The sequence below is a fragment of the Mercenaria mercenaria genome, chromosome 9 (assembly GCF_021730395.1).
Source record: "Mercenaria mercenaria strain notata chromosome 9, MADL_Memer_1, whole genome shotgun sequence".
NCBI lineage: Eukaryota > Metazoa > Mollusca > Bivalvia > Venerida > Veneridae > Mercenaria > Mercenaria mercenaria.
The window spans coordinates 12263751-12283197 of record NC_069369.1 but is presented as its reverse complement, the minus strand read 5'-3'; the positions used below and the strand labels follow the sequence as shown (position 1 = coordinate 12283197).

General features: G+C 36.4%; 1 protein-coding gene across 1 annotated transcript in view; it reads right to left on the bottom strand.

Moving 5' to 3' along the window:
- LOC123546475 (dedicator of cytokinesis protein 1-like) overlaps nt 1-19447 on the bottom strand; it is a 123622-nt gene that overhangs the window by 37772 nt on the left and 66403 nt on the right. The window contains exons 39-44 of the mRNA XM_053550407.1: nt 10003-10089; nt 9507-9561; nt 8454-8535; nt 8125-8197; nt 3800-3886; nt 2674-2788 (exon numbers count right to left, since the gene is read on the bottom strand). Coding sequence (XP_053406382.1) covers nt 2674-2788; nt 3800-3886; nt 8125-8197; nt 8454-8535; nt 9507-9561; nt 10003-10089 — 499 coding nt within the window. The remainder of the gene's footprint in view (nt 1-2673; nt 2789-3799; nt 3887-8124; nt 8198-8453; nt 8536-9506; nt 9562-10002; nt 10090-19447) is intronic.

Sequence of the window (19447 nt, the reverse complement as noted above, 5' to 3'; positions counted from 1 at the left end):
TGATCTTGGCGCCCACCATTGAACCATTTTTGACTGTTCCAAATTTCAAGACTACAGATCAAGGTCAAAACCAAGGTGAAAGTTCATTTTGGAACACAAAACTTTGCATGTGGTCCATGCATGTGGTCCAAATTTGAAGCTGCAGCTAAAGAAATGTGAAAGTAGGATCAATTTCAAGGTCAAAGTTCATTTCTGTACACAAAACTATGCATGTGCTTCAAATTTGAAGGCTGTAGCTTGAGAAATGTTGGTACTAGATAAAAATCAAGGTCAAATTTCAATTCAGAACACAAAACTTTGCAAGTGGTCCAAATTTGAAGCATGTAGCTTGAAAAATGTGAACGTCAGTCACTAGGTCAATCTAAAGGTCAAAGTTCATTTTGGTACACAAAACTATGCATGTGTTCCAAATTTGACGGCTGTAGCTTAAGAATTGTGAAAGTAAGTCACTAGGTAAAATTCAAAGTCAAATTTCAGTTTGGAACACAGAACTATACATGTGGTCCAAATTTGAAGCCTGTACCTTCAAAAATGTGAAAGTAGGTCACTAGGTCAATGTCAAGGTCAGAGTTTATTTCTGTACACAAACCTATGCATGTGGTCCAAATTTGAAGGCTGTAGCTACAGAAATGTGAAAGTAGGTCACTAGGTCCATCTCAAGGTCAAAGTTCATTTCGGTACAGAAAACTATGCACATGGTCCTAATTTGAAGACTGTTAGCTTGAGAAATGTGAAAGTAGGTCATTAGGTCAAAATCAAGGTCAAATTTCATTTGGAACACAAAACTATGCATGTGGTCCAAATTAAATGTGAAAGTAGGTCACTAGGTCAATGTCAAGGTCAAAGATTATTTCGGTACACAAACCTATGCAAGTGGTCCAAATTTGAAGGCTGTAGCTACAGAAATGTGAAAGAAGGTCACTAGGTCAAGATCAAGGTCAACTCATGTCAAGGTTCATCTAGCCAATCAAAACTATACATAAGGTCCAAATTTGAATGTTGTAGGTTATGACAAGATTTTTAAAGTTTTTCCCTATATAAGTCTATATAATTAAACAATATGACCCACAGGGCGGGGCCATATTTGACGCTAGGGAAATAATTTGGACAATCTTGGTAGACGACCGCTAGATGATGCTACATACCAAATATCAAAGTCCTAGGCCCTGTGGTTTTGTATAAGAAGATTTTCAAAATTTTTCCCTATATAAATCTATGTAAATTATGAAAATAAACAAAGGGCCATAACTCACTCAAAAATTGTTGAACCAGTCTGATTTTCAGGGGGAAACAACTAGGGTACCAATACATCATTCTGACAAAGTTTGGTCAAAATCCCCCCAGTAGTTTCTGAGGAGATGCGATAACAAGAAATTGTTAACCGACGGAAGGACGACAGACCACGGATGCAGAGTGATTTGAATAGCCCACCATCTGATGATGGTGGGCTAATAAATGATAAATGGCGAAGATTCGTGTCAAGCTTGTAAAACAGCATGTTAAACTGGTAGTTTACAGAGGCTTGGTTTGAATCTGCATTACAAGTTCATTTTCAGTCCAGTGGATTGTTTTTTGGTCAGGCAGTTTTTTTGACATTGCAGGACTGAATGCCTGGCCATTTTCCCCAACTGAAGTCTGCCTAAGAGAAAGGCTTCAAATACAAGAGGTCAGGGGTAAGTAAAACAAAGTCAGCTACTTTAACCACTTGGCCAGAGGCCTCCAGAGACAAGTTAAAAACAAGAGGACCATGATGGTCCTGAATCGCTCACCTGTCCCCACATGACCCAGTTTTGAACTGAGTATGACATCGTTTTTTCTATTATTTGACATAGTGACCTAGTTTTTTAACTCATGTGACCCAGTTTTGAACTTGACCTAGGTATCATCAAGATAAAAATTCTGACCAATTCTCATGAAGATCCATTGAAAAATATGGCCTCTAGAGAAGTCACGAGGTTTTTCTATTATTTGACCTAATGACCTAGCTTTTGAAGGCACGTGACCCAGTTTTGAACTTGACCTAGATATCATCAAAGTGAACATTCTCACCATTTTCATGTAGATCTCATGAAAAATATGGCCTCCAGAGAGGTCACAAGGTTTTTCTATTTTTAGACCTACTGACCTAGTTTTTGACCGCACATGACCCAGTTCTGAACTTGAACTAGATATCATCAAGGTGAACATTCTGACCAATTTTCATGAAGATCCATTGAGAAATATGGCCTCTAGAGAGGTCACAAGGTTTTTCTATTTTTAGACCTACTGACCTAGTTTTGGACCGCACATGACCCAGTTTCGAACTTGAACTAGATATCATCAAGGTGAACACTCTGACCAATTTTCATGAAGATCCATGAGAAATATGGCCTCTAGAGAGGTCACAAGGTTTTTCTATTTTTAGACCTACTGACCTAGTTTTTGACCGCACATGACCCAGTTTCGAACTTGACCTAGATATCATCAATGCAATGTTTGATAGAGAAACACTTACCAAGCTGATCGGGCCTTGCTTTAAGTTTTATATGCATTTGTTAGGTTGAGATACACTAACCAAGTTGATCAACCCTTGCTTTAGGTTTTGTAAGCAATGTTTGATAGAGAAACACTTACCAAGCTGACCGGGCCTTGCTTTAGGTTTTATATGTATTTTTTAGATAGAGATATACTAACCAAGTTGATCGAGCCTTGCTTTTGGTTCGGTAAGCTGATGTTCTATTGCAGAGCTCAGTTTCTTGTTGGAAGAGTCCAGAGTTTCTATTGCCGTCTCAATGGGACTCACTTTATACTGAAATACACATAAACCACTACAGTATAATTAATAATAGATTTTTGCATCTACATTTCAACTAATGCCAGGCACCCTTCTGTATATTTCATCAAAAAAGTCTGTTTTTGTTTCTGTCGGGTTTAACTTCGCACCGACACAATTATAGGTCATATGGATACTTTCCAGCTTTGAGGAAGACCCCAGTGCCTCTCTGTGCATTATTTCATCAGAGGGTACATGGGCAGAACCACTGACCTTCCGTAAGCCAGCTGGATGCCTTCCTCACATGAAGAATTCAACACCCCGAGTAAGGCTCAAACCCACATCGATGAGGGGCAAGTGCCCCCTTACACTGATTTGCACTTGTCTAAATTGGACGGGTAGCATGCTCTTCTATTTGGTATATCTCAGGACATGCCAAATAGCCTGATCAAAACAACACAACACATTATGGGAAAGCATAGTGGCACCATTTTAAGGATGTAAAAACTAAACTTTTTTTACCAAGAAATAAATGGTCCAAAAAACAAAATAAATACAAAAATAAATCTTAAAATCTGTCATTTCATGTTCTGTAATTTAAACATTAATGGGTATCTCAGAGGTCTGGTACGTAAATGTGATGGGTATCTCAGGGGTCTGGTACGTAACTCTGATGGTGATTTGTGAAAAAATACACCATTTTAAACTTCATTATCATACATGTGTGACATCATATACTTGATTGATATCCATGAAAGTTTGATATAAAAGGTGTTTTTGATATTGTTTAACATGATTTTTTACAATTATTCACAATCGTAGCTATTTGCCAAACCCCTTCACTGGGTATATTTTTTTCATTTAATTTTCTCATCCAATGATGGTGTATGGATGGCCTAGTCTGGATAGGCTTCCATGCTAAATCTAAGTATACAATCATGTCTGCCTGACAGTTAGAGTGACTGGGTACCAAACTTACCACAATGGTTTGTGTGACTGGGTACCAAACTTACCACAATAGTTTGAGTGACAGGGTACCAAACTTACCACAATGGTTTGAGTGACTGGGAACCAGCACAGTATACCAGGTAGAGGAGAGGCTGTTGTCATGTTTGTTTTCTCTTGCCAGATATTCTGTAATAGTCAAATATAACATAATATGAAATTAGGTGCTACCTAAAAGGCAGAGCTCCCTTGAAAAATCACCAGTGCCCTTAAAAATTAAAGGAGTGTTGTTGGAATTATCTGGAATTATGGATTCGTTTTGGAAGTTTATGTTCTATTAGATCTATTAAAATTATAAGTATTAATGATAATTCATGATTTCTGAATGCTTGTTTTAGACTGCATCAAGATTAATTCTTGACATGGGAAAACTCGAAAGATATTCTATATATAATCAAAAGAAAGTTCGATATAGATTAAAATCGGCATCAAGATAAAGAAAAAAAAACGTAATTGAATAATTTCTGTTATTCTTCTTAAAACGTACTGCATCAAAAATTTTACATAAATTATTATCATACTGGAAACCAGTCACAAATGATAACTCCTTCAAATTGAAAAGCTTGAATCTTGAAAATTTCAAACCTAACAGAATCTCATTACACCAACAGCCAAAGGAATTCTGTCTCTTTGCGTGTAAATGTTTGGCAATGAGGACTTAATGTAAAAAGTTAATGTTCCAGTTCCAACGTTAATAGAAATTAGAATTTACGTAATCCTGGAAATGACTATTGCAATTCTTTTAAATGTCATTATTGTCAAATTTTGGTTCTTTTTGGATGGAAGAATGTGTCCAACTTTTAGTAAAAACAAGAGCTGTCCGTAATAAGACAGCCAAGCTCGACTATTCGAAATATTGTCCCAGAAGCAGGAAAATATTACCCAAAAAGGTTAAATATCAAAAGAGTTTTAAGTTCAAAAGGGGGAATAATTTGACCAAAATGCATATCAGTTATGGGACTTGCTGCTCTTAACTAGTTTTATAACCTCGAAGGCACATGTGAAGTTTCAATTCAATATCTGCATTAGTTTTGGAGATAGAAACTTGCATGTAAAACTTTAACCAGAATTTTCAAAGTCCAAAAGGGGGCATAATTTGCCCAAAATACATGCCAGAGTTATGGGACTTGATCCAGTGAGATTAGTAATTGATCTAGAAAAAGGAAAAATAAGTTTCAAATCTATATGCCTTTTAGAAATAGCTGTATGTACTTGCACGCAAAACTTTAACCAGAATTTGCTAAGTCCAAAAGGGGGCATAATTTGGCCAAAATGAATGTCAGAGTTATGGGACTTGCTGCTATCAACTAGTTTTATAACCCCGAAGAAACATGTGAAGTTTCAAATCAATATCTGCTTTAGTTTTGGAGATAATAACTTGCATGTAAAACTTTAACCAAAATTTTCTAAGTCTAAAAGGGGGCATAATTTGCTTGAAAAACATGTCAGAGTAATGGGTATTGACCCAGTGAGGTTGGTAATTGATCTAGAAAAAGGAAAAATAAGTTTCAAATCTATATGCCTTTTAGAAATAGCTGTATGTACTTGCACGCAAAACTTTAACCAGAATTTTCTAAGTCTAAAAGGGGGCATAATTTGGCCAAAATGAAGGTCAGAGTTATGGGACTTGCTGCTATCAACTAGTTTTATAACCCCGAAGACACATGTGAAGTTTCAAATCAATATCTGCATTAGTTTTGGAGATAGTCACTTGCATGTAAAACTTTAACCAAAATTTTCTAAGTCTAAAAGGGGGCATAATTTGCTCAAAATACATGTCAGAGTTATGGGTCTTGACCCAGTGAGGTTGGTAATTGATCTAGAAAAAAGAAAAAATAAGTTTCAAATCTATATGCATTTTAGAAATAGCTGTATGTACTTGCACGCAAAACTTTAACCAGAATTTTCTAAGTCCAAAAGGGGGCATAATTTGGCCAAAATGAATGTCAGAGTTATGGGACTTGCTGCTATCAACTAGTTTTTTAACCCCGAAGAAACATGTGAAGTTTCAAATCAATATCTGCATTAGTTTTGGAGATAGCAACTTGCATGTAAAACTTTGACCAAAATTTTCTAAGTCCAAAAGGGGGCATAATTTGCTCAAAATACATGTCAGAGTTATGGGACTTGACCCAGAAAGGTTGGTAATTGACCTAGAAAAAGAAAAAATAAGTTTCAAAGCTATATGCCTTTAATTGATGGCTGTATGTACTTGCATGCAAAAACTTAACCAAGGTGTGACGCCGACGCCGACGCCAGGGTGAGTAGAATAGCTAGACTATTCTTCGAATAGTCGAGCTAAAAACTGCTATAAAAGACGCCTGGTATGGGAAAATTACAATCATTTACATGACTGTACAAAGCTTGTTTTAAACCCAAAAGACTAGCAATTTTTAAAAGTTAATGATCAGAATTTTACCTAGAGAAAAACAGTGTTTGCCGAAATTCTCGTAAACACCTGTTTATTTACAGAACTTTTAAGTTCACAATCTATGGCGTTTTTATGGTTAATCTTTTAGCACTAGAGAATAGGGATGGCAGTAAGAACCTTTTTGATGTTTATTGATAATTCATCGCCAATAGTTTTATTTTTATTTATATAAACTCTGGTTAGTGATTTTAAAGCTAACGGACGAAATATATGTGAACGGGAAGAAGAGCATTATTTGCTTTTCACAGTTCAATGCCTGTATATTATGATTCTAAAGCTATTTTTTTTAAAGTTATGTCTCCTGACTACTGCACAAGCACTGCATTGGAACCTGACATCAAAACTAAACACTTGTTAAATTTCACATGAATGACTTTAGCTATACAATATTTTCAAAACTTATAATAATACAAAAAAGGACTGAAATAAAAAAGGAATTAAAAAAATCTGGTCCAGGTGAGGTTCGAACTCATTACCTCTGGATTTCAACGCGAACTCGCTAACCACTACACCACTGTGGAGTTATGACGTCATCGGGACAAACGTAAGTATATATAATTAAGTTCAGTAATGGCAGTGTGACGAAAGTCGTTTCAAAATGAAATTATTGTATTTTATTTCTTTTTTCTTCCTAGAAAATGTATTTAGCAATAATTTCTTATTATCAAACGCTCATTTACATTTTTATTCTATATTCAAAGCAGTAAGCGAGACGCTTTTGTCAACCGTAAACAGTAAGCGTCTACTGACGTCTTTATTGATTAATTACTATGTACATAGTACACATGAAAAAATCCGAACAACACCGATGCCAAAAAAGTACCACGAATTTTCAACTCGATAGTATACACAGTTAGATCTCTCTATTCATTTCTTTTTTCACACGTCTAACCGTAATGCGACGCTGTCGGCGCCGCTTTGCGGTGCCGGTAGCTCTGCTATTAGCCTAAGGTATGCAATGTAAAAGTAAAAACAAAAGTTCGATAAAACTTGCCTTAAAAAATAAAAATCTAAAGTTGACCTACAGCAAATTTAATCATTTTTTTTCAATAAAACTTGGTTGTAAGGTTACAAGCTTATTGTTATTCTAATATGCTCTTTAAGAATCCTTGTTTAGTACTTTCCATTTGGATGCGAGATATATGTGTGTCTCTGAACACAACCAATGTTTTTTCATTCCCCAATGAAAGTTACTAATACTGCAATTTATATATTACATTGAATTCAGTTGCGCTTTATCTTCCATTCCCGTTGTTTTAACAGTCAGATTTACTTTTGCATACTTTTAAAGTAATAAAGCTCTGTAACACAGAACTGTCTACTAATGACAGCTGTTGGAATAGCAAGTGTCATGTCACAATGTACAACATCCTGTATATTACAGGTATGTCATATGATGATGTGATATATGCCGCCAAGCAATATGACCTCTCAAAACTTCTGTCTGAACCTTTACCCTGCTGAATTTCTATAATGAACTTTTCAATCTTTCAATTTGGAGAGTACCATTAACTGTTAAAAGGGGTGCTTACCAAAAAGATACTGACTGAATGGCGACCAGTGCAGATCATGATCAGACTGCATGGATGTGCAGGCTGATCATTATCTACACTGGTCGCAAAGGCAGAATTAATTGTGTCCAGCACGATCAGGGTTAAGGGTTAACTGATTTCCCAGAAGTTGGAATACAATTGCTGTATTTAGTTCCATGGAAGAAATGTATTTAGACAGTTTATTTTTTATTACTTTTTAAAGGCATCTTTCATTTACTTGTCCTCTTCATTATTAAAGTTTAATAAAAGTAGCACTAAGTAATTTTCATGTGTTTTATTAATTCTAAGACTGACCAAAATCAGCAAAAACAAAATGTAGAAAAAACACTAGAACAAAATGAGTACACATTTTAAATAATTGGAAACATCACAAAAACACTTACAGCAATATTGCTTCCTCCTTCATCAATTCTCCGTGAATATGTAAACAACTGAACCTCATTCATCTGGTAATACCTGAAATAATAAGAAAGCTGTTATTAACATATTTCAAAAGCTTAAAATACTTCAAATGTTCTTACTGTAACAGGTATCAAATCTTCTTATTCTTGTTTCCTCTTTTCTCACATCACTACAAAATCCATGTTGATAACTGATCCATGTCTACAACTTTATCCACTCTGCTACAGACTCATGAATACAATGCCCTTACTGTCTGTGTTGCATGACTATAAATTCAGCCTTTGAAACAGAATAACAATTTGATACTTACTTGAGTATTTTCTCACTGACTTGTTTATTGAGAAATTTCTGATGCATTTCCATCACCGGGGTTACAGCATTTATCTGTAGATCTGTGCACACAGGTTAAAGAACAATATAGTGGCTTATCAATTTAACTAATGTTACACCTAGCTAAAAGCAGTCAGATTCTGTGTTTATAAATGATTATGTATCACCGAGCTGAAATAAACACCATATAAAACTCTGTCAGAAATCTGTCACGCTATAATTTCATCAATTCAAATACAGATTTACATTTTAATTAAATAGGTATTAATCATTCTTCTTTTTATCTGACATAAAACAAGAGCTGTCTTATGACAACACACTTAAACCCTTAGCCTGCTGGCAGCAGGTTATTCTGCCTTTGCGACCAGTGCAGACCAAGATTAGCCTGCACATCCGTGCAGGCTAATCATGGTCTGCACTGTTCGCTATTCAGTCAGTAAGTTTTCAGTGAACACCCCTTTGAATAATAAATGGTACTGCCCATATTGAATTATGGACAAGTCCATTTAAGAAACATAGCAGGGTAAGGGTTAAAGCCCTTTCACCTAATATTTCTTACATATAAGAGCTTTTAGCAAAATTTTCTATGCTGAAAACTTTGAAAGTTTTGCATGTAAGCAGGTTTCTCTGCCAAATGCTTTCAAATTTCACGTGTCTTTTGTCAAAATTATGTGCCTTTTAAATTTGAAATTTTGGTTCAAGTTTTGCATATAAGCTACTTGGAAAACCATTGGGTGGAATATTATCATTATTTTTTTGTGGATTATTTGTAAATTGAAACTTTTTACAGCTTACTTTGACCTACTGACCTCAAAGTCGAACTTGACCTGTATTTTATGATGTTACACTTGTGTACCAAAACTATTTAAATCTGTCAAGCCTTTCATGAGTTATTGTCCGGAAACCATGAAAACCAACGGACCAACAGACCGACCGACAAGCTCACTCCTATATACCCCCTCAAACTTTGTTTGTGGGGGTATAACTATATTCCCTGAAAATATGGTGAACTAACCAACAAACAAAAGGATACATTGTTTTGGAGATTCTTTTATGTCGTCTGATGGGGCTGACAAAGTTTTCATCAACTACAAAGTGAAAGTTTTATTACTGATTCAAGTATCAATGAATAATGATCCAATTAAAAAAAATGTGTAATTAAATGACAGTACCAAGATGAGTACCAGGATGAGTCATCTATCCAGAGTCAACTTGTTAGCAGCTAAAATGAATTACACAAAGTTTGGGTGAAAACAGCCTTTTTGAGTCATATTACTTAAGCAAAATTTAACAGTCAACTATTCATATATAACATTAATATAATTATGTAATATTCAGAGGTCACTGAAAGAATGCTTGTAATGAAAAAAACAATCAGCTCAATATTACAAATCTTACACCAATTCCATTATACCCTCAGATATTTTGTTTGACTGGGAAGTGTATGGTTAAATATTTTTCACAAATATGAGCTGTGTTGCATCTGTACATGCAATATAAACTGTATGACTGTAAGACTGATAGTTTACCTCCGAGTTCGGGAACAAAGTCTGCATTCTACCATTGAAATCCTGCAATCTCTCGTACTCTTTCCCTCTGTATATAAACACTTTGTTCTGCAAAATAAGAGAGATTAATTTATTTTAAATATTAATCTAGTTTATTCTGGTGTAAATTTCTCGCTTAACTTGGGTTAGATATTTACCGGAAATTAGCATTGCAAGACGCCGCGTAGTGTAACCATGGTAATTCTCGCGAGATCGTTCGTAACTTCGCCGAGTATAAAAGTCACGTGACCGCCACGTTCTATCTTTCAGTCCGCAAATTCAGCGTCGCACAACATTTAAAAAATCTAGAGTAAATTCAGTTAGCAGTTTTAAGCATGCCAGGTCGTGGAAGGGGCGTGAAGAGAAGGGGCACGGATAAACGTGGCCCGACAACAAGGGCAGCCGAGGCTAAACGAGCAAGGCCGGCAATTGACAACGGCACAGGTCCGGACAGAGGTAGGCAAAATACACCAATTATTGATTTTGAACAGATAATTCGTGATTCTGAGGTTGTACATGGCATTCAAAGTAGAGAAACTCAAACTTTCAATAACGATTTTGAGTCTAATAATTTATTTTCAAGTAGAAATAATCCCGACTCAGAACAAAACAACGCTCAAGGTGAATGTCCGGTATTGACCGCGCAAAACGCGGACGTTGTAAACCAAAATGATGGCTCAAATTGTTATGCTAACGCTACCGACAATTATACAATGTTAGGTAGTAATGAACCGTTAGTGCATTTTAACAATTCATTGAACTATGCAAATTCGTTTCCTCAAAATTATGACATGACACGCTTAGCGCAAGATGATATCGCTATTCATGTTCCCTCAAGCATAAAGCAGAAAATATGCCGGGGTGAATATATCAACATGGCATTACTTCTTAAGGGTGCGGTGGAACTTTCAGATTTTGCCTCGGGAAGTACTTTGCAGTTTTCTCATGATGGTACAATTACTTGTCGGCCTAAAGAGTGTAAAGATGACATCGGAAATATCGAACGCTGGTCCGATGCTTTTATCATTTTTATGTCTGTCTATTTAACGGCATACCCAAACAAAGTTCACGAACTCCTTCAGTATTTCTATGTAATACGGGAATGCGCATCTCGTCATGGGGGAAAATTTTGGAAAATGTATGACGAGCAATTTCGTCTGCGTCAAGCTAGCATGCCTTCGTCATGGGCTATCATTAATCATGAATTATGGTCGCGGTTAATGCCGTCCATATACGAGCCTACAAGGCAAAGCCAGATAAAGCAAAAGCCAGCAGACATATGTATTCCTTTTAATAAAGGCACGTGTAACTGGTCATACTGCAAGTTTCGGCACGCGTGTTACCATTGTGGCCGTTCACATAGCTTGATGAATTGTTTTACCGGTACAAAACATAACAATGGAGAGACGTTCTCATTGCCAGAAAACACAGGGGGTTATTTTCAACAAACTGGCCGAAAAAACCTTTTTCGAGGGCGTGGATTCTGGCGTGGTCGTGGATTCAACCAGTATCGGGGCTCAAGGGGTTCAAACAGAAAGTAATAACTTACCTTGCGATGATGTCCATTTTAAAGTAGCACATTCACCTATAAATATCCAATTTTTAGAAATTTGGCTTAGTAAATACAAGTCGCATGATGCAAATATTTTATTAAACGGTTTTAAGCACGGTTTCAGATTGAACTATTCGGGCCCGCGTCAAGCTCGTGTATCAAAAAACCTGAAGTCCGTAAAACAACAGCCTGAATTAGCACAACAAAAAATACAAAAAGAGGTAGACGCAGGCCGAGTTGCCGGTCCATTACCGTTAGCCCATTTAAAAACTTGCAGATTTCACCAATTGGCTTGGTTCCAAAGAAAAGTCCGGGCGAATACCCGTTAACCGGTTCCGAGCAAAACAGTTCGTGGCGGACATTGAAAAAATGTGAAAGCGAAAGTTTATCACGGTATATTTAATTCACTTTTCAACTTCGGTCTATGGTATTAACGTCAACCTTTATAATAATGTTTGCCCTGAATAGTGTCCAATATTTAAGCGACAAAACGCAGTATTCAACGAGTTATAGACATTCAAACATGACATGGTCGAAAAAAAGTGTGGCGGCATTGCACAGCTTAAGGTTATTTGTGTGGCGAGCAAGAGCAGTCCTGTATCTTTTTAGTTTACTTTAATAAATGGTCTAAATAGTGATATCCAGCTCGTAAGTCTTGAAAAATAACGTTTGTAATCAGACAACAGCAATTTACACTAATTTTAATTAACAAACAGATGTAAATCAACGCATATATAAGTCATACAACCGTCTAACAATGTAATATATCATCAACACTTCTTCATACATTTTTAAGTTATGTTTACAGTGGTACGGTAGTTTGATTTGATGCCTTCCCATTTAGGAACGTTCCACTTACTTTATTATATCATTTGTGATATTTCTTTCAGGATCACAATGCATATGTACCTGTGCTACTACTGCAATACAACAACTGACGTTTATAGGCCCTTAATTCAGCACCTCTGTAATAGCCCTAGGTTTGACACGTTCAAGTTCAAACAACTTGAGCTTGACTGTCGTACAGGAAAAACTAGATATCGAACAAAAATATTTGAATGTATTAAACCTGTGTCACATATATTATCCGTTGATGAAAACAATCAGTTACACATATCTCTTCTTGAAGAAAACAACACTGAAAATTCTTTTTTATCTGAAGTAGCAGAAGACAATCTTTCACTAAACGTTAACGAAAACAAGGAATTAGGAAACACTTCAACATTTAAATTAGAATCCTCTCCCTGTTTTTCAGAAGAAACAGACCCACCTGAAGTAAATTTAACTGATATTTATGACAATATACCTGAGGTAATAGAAACATTACATGAAATGGTCAGTTAGAATTATATAAAACCATGGCTATCACTAGTCGCTAGTAAACAGTTCCCAATGGAAAACATATGTTATTTGTTGTTCCTCGATTTTGTAGAATGGTCTTCGAAATCCTCTTCATCCCGGATGAGATATATGCACGAATTTTTTTCAAAAAAATTGGAAAGTTGGTTACAAACTGTTCCGTGGGAAATTGTTGCGTTTCATGGCTGGTCCCCGAAATACAGGTCAAGTTGTAAGTTGACAGCAAGTTCTTCATGATTGTTCTACACAAAACTCAAGTATAAACTTTGCAGTGCCTTCTAAACCAATCATAGTTCAGGACGCATTGGAACCAATACCTCTAGGTGTTTTTGTAGACACTATGAAGATGTTTGCAAACTATGTAGGGGAAAACCCTATCAAAACCGGCATAGACGGAAAGAAAATTGCAAGGGGTAAAGGCAAAACAATGGGAGATATAGACTGTTGGTGGTTCGAGCCTGATCCAACACTGACTGACAGAGAAGCCCGATTAAAATCCAAAAATATGTTCTTTTTACAAAATACATGTGCTGGTTTAATAGTGCCAACTATGGACTGGTGATGTGTATAATCATTATACGCGTATTTTACATCACTATATGCATACGAATTGCATCATGTCATCCCCGCTGTATTTTCTGAACATTGCTGTGCTAGTACCACTTGTTTTTGTCAGATTACAACGAGTAACAGGCTTGATATCACTATTTAGACCATTTATTAAAGTTAAATAAAAAAAAGACTCAAGACTGCTCTTGCTCGCCACACAAATAATTTTGAGCTGTGCAATGCTGCCACACTTTTTTTCGACCACGTCATGTTTGAACGTCTATAACTCGATGAATATTGCGTTTTGTCGCTTAAAAATTGGAAAATATTCAGGTTAAACATTATTATAAAGGTTGACGTAAATACAATAGATCCAAGTTGAAAAATGAATTAAATATACCGCAATAAACTTTCGTTTTCACATTTTTTCAACAAAATCACAATTTTAACTAGTCATAACTTATTAAATATAGGTTAGTTTTAAATGGGAAGCATATGGCCATGTTCTTCGTTTATGCTACTTTTTACAGAAATAAAAATCTTTAACATATTTTGCACCAGCCGATTCTTGGATAGAGAATACTTACCCCAATGCAGATACGGGCAAAAATATCGGTGAACTGTTTTGTCCGCCACGAACTGTTTTGCTCGGAACCGGTTAACGGGTGTGCACCTGTCATATCCTGAGGGATTATCAGTCAATGAATTTATAGATCCGAAAATATGCTCGGTTAAATACACAGAATTCGATGAAGCGATTCGTATTATACAAGACCTGGGTAGAAACTGTTATTTATTTAAAATGGACATAAAAAGTGCATTTCGATTACTTCCGATTACTTCCGATTCATCCCGACGATTTCGAACTTTTAGGATTTTCTTGCATGGAAAAGATTTATTTCGATAAATGTTTACCATTTGGCTGTAGCATTTCGCCTAGTTTGTTTGAGAAATTTTCTACTTTTCTAGAATTTTGCATTAAATCAAAAATGAATTCAGGACATCTTATACACTACCTTGATGACTTCCTTGGCGGGGAGAAAGGGTACGAGTCTTGTAAAAGCCTAATGCTATTATTCGAAACAATCATGAACGAGCTAGGCGTTCCATTGGCAGACGAAAAAAACGGAAGGTCCCTTAAAGGTCATTGTTTTCTTGGGCTTAGAACTTGATTCGGATAAAATGGAGATCCGAATACCGATCGTAAAAATTGATGAAGTCATTCAAAAAATTGAATTCATTTTGTCAAAGAATTCCGTTACTCTTAGAGAAATGCAGTCGCTTATAGGATCTTTGAATTTTTGCTGTCGCGCGATAGTTGTTGGAAGACCATTTTGCCGACGTCTTATTAATTCAACTTGTGGCGTTAAGCGTCCATTCCATCATGTCCGACTGAACAAGGGAATAAAATTAGATCTGGAAATGTGGCTTAGATTTTTTAGAAACTGTAACGGAATTTCAGTCTTTCATGATTGGTTTTGGTTATCCAACGATGACGAACAGTTGTACACAGACAGCTCTGGGGGCATTGGTTTTGGTATCTGGTTTAATGGGCATTGGTGTCACGCAAGATGGCCTGTTGCATGGCATAGTAATGGTTTAACAAGGGACATAACCGTATTAGAGCTTTTCCCAATTGTTACAGCTATTTGTATTTGGGGCGGGCAGCTACGAAATAAGAAGATACGGTTTCACTGTGACAACCAGGCCGTAGTACATATATTGAACACGATGTCTTCCAAGTCCTCACAGGTTATGTCATTAATAAGGGTACTTACGTTACAGTGTCTGCGCTTTAATTGTTTGTTGAGAGCTTCTCATATAGCCGGGGCAAAAAATGAAATAAGCGACGCATTATCTCGTTTTCAGCTCACCCGGTTCAAAACGTTAGCACCAGAGGCCGATTCGTCCCCGACACCAATACCAGACTATCTTTGGGATATCTTCAAAGCAGATGTAAGCACTTGGTTCGAGCAGGAATAGCAAATAATACAGCGTCTACCTATAACACGGCTGTAAATTCGCTAGAATCATTCAGAACATTATATAATTTGTCTAGAATTTGGCCATTACCTTTAAAACATGTCGTGCTCTTTATTGTGTACTGTTTTGAAAAAGGCAATTCAGCAAAAACCATAGCTACATACACGTCCGGTTTATCATTTTTTCATAAACTAAATAATTGGTTGGATTTATCACAATCATTCATCATAAAAAAGTTAATAGAGGGTTGTCATAGGTCTCGCCGATGCACTGATAATAGAGCACCAATTACTGCTAATATGTTGGAAGAAATTTGCACATTGTTATTGTCAGTTTGTTTTAACGATTATGAGGCAAAATTGTTTAAAGCTATTTTTTGTTTAGCATATTTTGGTTTATTTCGGGTTAGCGAGCTTGTAGCGAGTAGATCTCAAAATTACACACTTCAGTCAGGTGATATCTCTTTCTGTCAATTTCGTAATAACGTGCGAATTGTAATGCATACATTTAAAACAAATCAACGTGGCCATCCAATAATTCTGAAAATACCATGTGAGGAAAACAAAGCTATCTGCCCAGTGGGCACATTGAAGGAATATATGCTTGTGAGACCGAGTCAGACTGGTCCTTTGTTTATTCACAAAAATAGCCAACCGGTAACAAGATATCAATTTTCAGCTATCCTTAAGAAATGCATAGACAGGTCTAAGTTTAAGTCGCCAAACTTCAAAACGCATAGCTTTCGTATTGGTAGAGCGTCCCATTTAGCGTCAAAGGGGGTTCTGGAATCTTCCATCATGAAATTAGGTAGGTGGCGCTCCAATGCCTATATTTCATATATAAGAACATAATTCAATAGTATTTCAAAGGGAGAAAGTTTTTCAGTATTTTGTTTGTTCTGAAGATGAGAGTATATACCGGATATTTTCCTGGACCGATGATGTTCCATATAATGAAATATTGTAAAGTCACTCGCTTTTATTTATCAGGCTGGGTGCGATTCCTATTTGAAACATTATTTTACTGTAGATCGATAGTAAGTTTACAATTATAGATTTACGTAACCTAGGTTAGGTACGTCATAGTTTCATCTATTTTATAGTAAGTTATTAATTATACATGCAATTTTACAGACATTTGGGTCATTGGGGACTCTATACCTCATTGGGCAGGTGTGAGAGCCAGCGCAAGGGGGATTGACAATTTACGGCTACCCTGTACAATAGCATGGTGGTGCAAAAGAGGGATGAGTCTGGATGAGCTGACACATGCATTACAACTCCCAGCCCTCTTTAGGAGTCCTCCTCAGGTGATTGTGATACATCTAGGGGGGAATGATTTAACAAAGCATTCTGTTAAGTGCATCTTTAAAATTATACAGGACTCCTTTGATTATATAAAGAGGGCGTTTCCAAACGCAGTAACGATCTGGGTTGATATAATTCAGAGATTAAATTGGGGTGTTCCAGACAATGAAATCAAGAGTATAGAAACTAAAAGAAAACGAGTCAACCAGCTAGGTAGGAAATTGTCCGTAAAAAATCTCAGAGTCGATATAGATGTGAAAACTAAAGGCTTTTTTCGACCTGACAGTATTCATTTGTCTGACGTAGGTTTAGATTTTTATCTAAATGCTCTTCAGGAATGTCTGGAGACATACAACGCGTAAGAATTTTGGGTGAAATAAAGGTTTATTTCGTGGCGGAAAATTCTTTCGCTGGGACGCGATCAGGGGCATATTATATCTATCGCTAATTTAATAACAATCTTTTTGCATCCCCGTGGGTGTCTCGGCCTACCACAGTAGTTATCTTAGGAGGCTGAAAGCCCATGTGGTCTAAATTACAGTCGTTGTGACTACAGTTTTTTGTGAGCTTGTAGGAACTTGCCAGAGAGCGAAAAGGGCTAGGCGTTCTTACAATGACTCCCTCTTTTGCATAGGTTTGTTTTTCTCGAATGTAAGCATTGTTGCGCTAATGGTTATTGGTACAAATAGGGTACCTGGCTATTTGGTTTATCGGTTTAATATGGTACAACGGTGTACCATTATTTGGTACAAATAGGGTACCTGGCTATATGGTTTATCGGTTTAATTAATATGGTACAAGGGTACTATTATTAGGTACAAATAGGGTACCTGGTAACCGTATATGGTTTACTTGGATACATTATGGTACTAAGGAGTGCCATTGGTTTAAAGGTACTAAAGGGGTACCTTGGTATACTGGATATTTGTTTACAGCGCAACAAGGTTAGGAAAATAAGTTTTAAAAACATGCCCTCGGTCGCTTCCCAGCGCGAGATTTTACGGCTCTAGCAAAAGCTGACATGACCAAGTATGCTCCATATCTCTTTAATCTTTATAAGAAATTGAAAACAATATATTATGTTTCTAAGAAGCTAATTATTTGAAGCTTTGTGAAAACTTTTACAAATTTATAATAAGTAAAGGATTGAAAATCGTATGTTGTTGTTTTTGAAATTTCATCCTAGAATAAGAGAGATTAATTTATTTTAAATATTAATCTAGTTTATTCTGGTGTAAATTTCTCGCTTAACTTGGGTTAGATATTTACCGGAAATTAGCGTTGCAAGACGCCGCGTAGTGTAACCATGGTAATTCTCGCGAGATCGTTCGTAACTTCGCCGAGTATAAAAGTCACGTGACCGCCACGTTCTATCTTTCAGTCCGCAAATTCAGCGTCGCACAACATTTAAAAAACCCACCCACCGCTCCCTTGTATGATTTAAGCCTGGTCTGATTTATGAAGACATATTATTTCTTATTTTATTAATGCAACTTTTATTTATTCTATGAAACATCTGTTCAATTTCACTGTCTGCCGCCCAGTTTACTCTGTATTTTCAGTCTGCAATGTGTTTGTTCGCCGACCTGAGGCACAGCTTGTATATACTGGTGGTAACAATAGGACTGGAGCAATGCTGATGTTGAAATCAAGCTACAAATATACACAATCACGGAAGCATTGACTGAAAAAGTGAGCCACCCGTATAACGTACAGTGATATGGTTATTTCCAGTGCTAAGAAGTTTAACCAGATAAACTGTTCAAAGTTTGTTATCTGCCGATATCTCCAGGATGGGTTTATATACTTTTGATATCATCATCGGATCTGTGTCTCAGGCGTGCATTTGCTAACTTTCGCAATTCTCAGTGTTGATAAGTCATTTAAGTTAATATGACAGTTTCTTATATCATCATGGTATTTAGGCTTACTACAGTAGTTATCTGTTGAGGCTGAAAGCCAAGGTGGTTCGTAAGTTTGTACCTAAAGAAAGAACAGTCAGACTTTATAAGCAACAATGGCTATTTTGAAAATTTTGTACTTTTAGAAATCCTCATCGAAACTGTCTCAGACGTGCATGTGCAAATATATACAAGTCGTAATTCGCGATCTTCAGTGTTCATCTGAGTTACAATGACAGTTTCTAATATCACCATGGTAGGCCTACTACAGTAGTTATCTGGGGAGGCTGAAAGCCAAAGTGGTTCTGTACATCTTCTGTGTGAGTTTGTTTGTAAATATAAAACAACCGAAACTCATAAATGACAAAGACATGATCATATGGTTCGAACTTGTGTTCTATTACTATGTTTTATACATTAGTGAATTTGTACTTTTCATTAAGTATATTTTGTTACATAATTATTATTATTATTATGTTATGTCAGCGGAAAATTCTTTCGCTGGGACGCGATCAGGGCATATTATATCAATCGCTAATTTAATAACAATCTTTTTGCATCCCCGTGGGTGTCTCGGCCTACCACAGTAGTTATCTTAGGAGGCTGAAAGCCCATGTGGTCTAAATTACAGTCGTTGTGACTACAGTTTTTTGTGAGCTTGTAGGAACTTGCCAGAGAGCGAAAAGGGCTAGGCGTTCTTACAATGACTCCCTCTTTTGCATAGGTTTGTTTTTCTCGAATGTAAGCATTGTTGCGCTAATGGTTATTGGTACAAA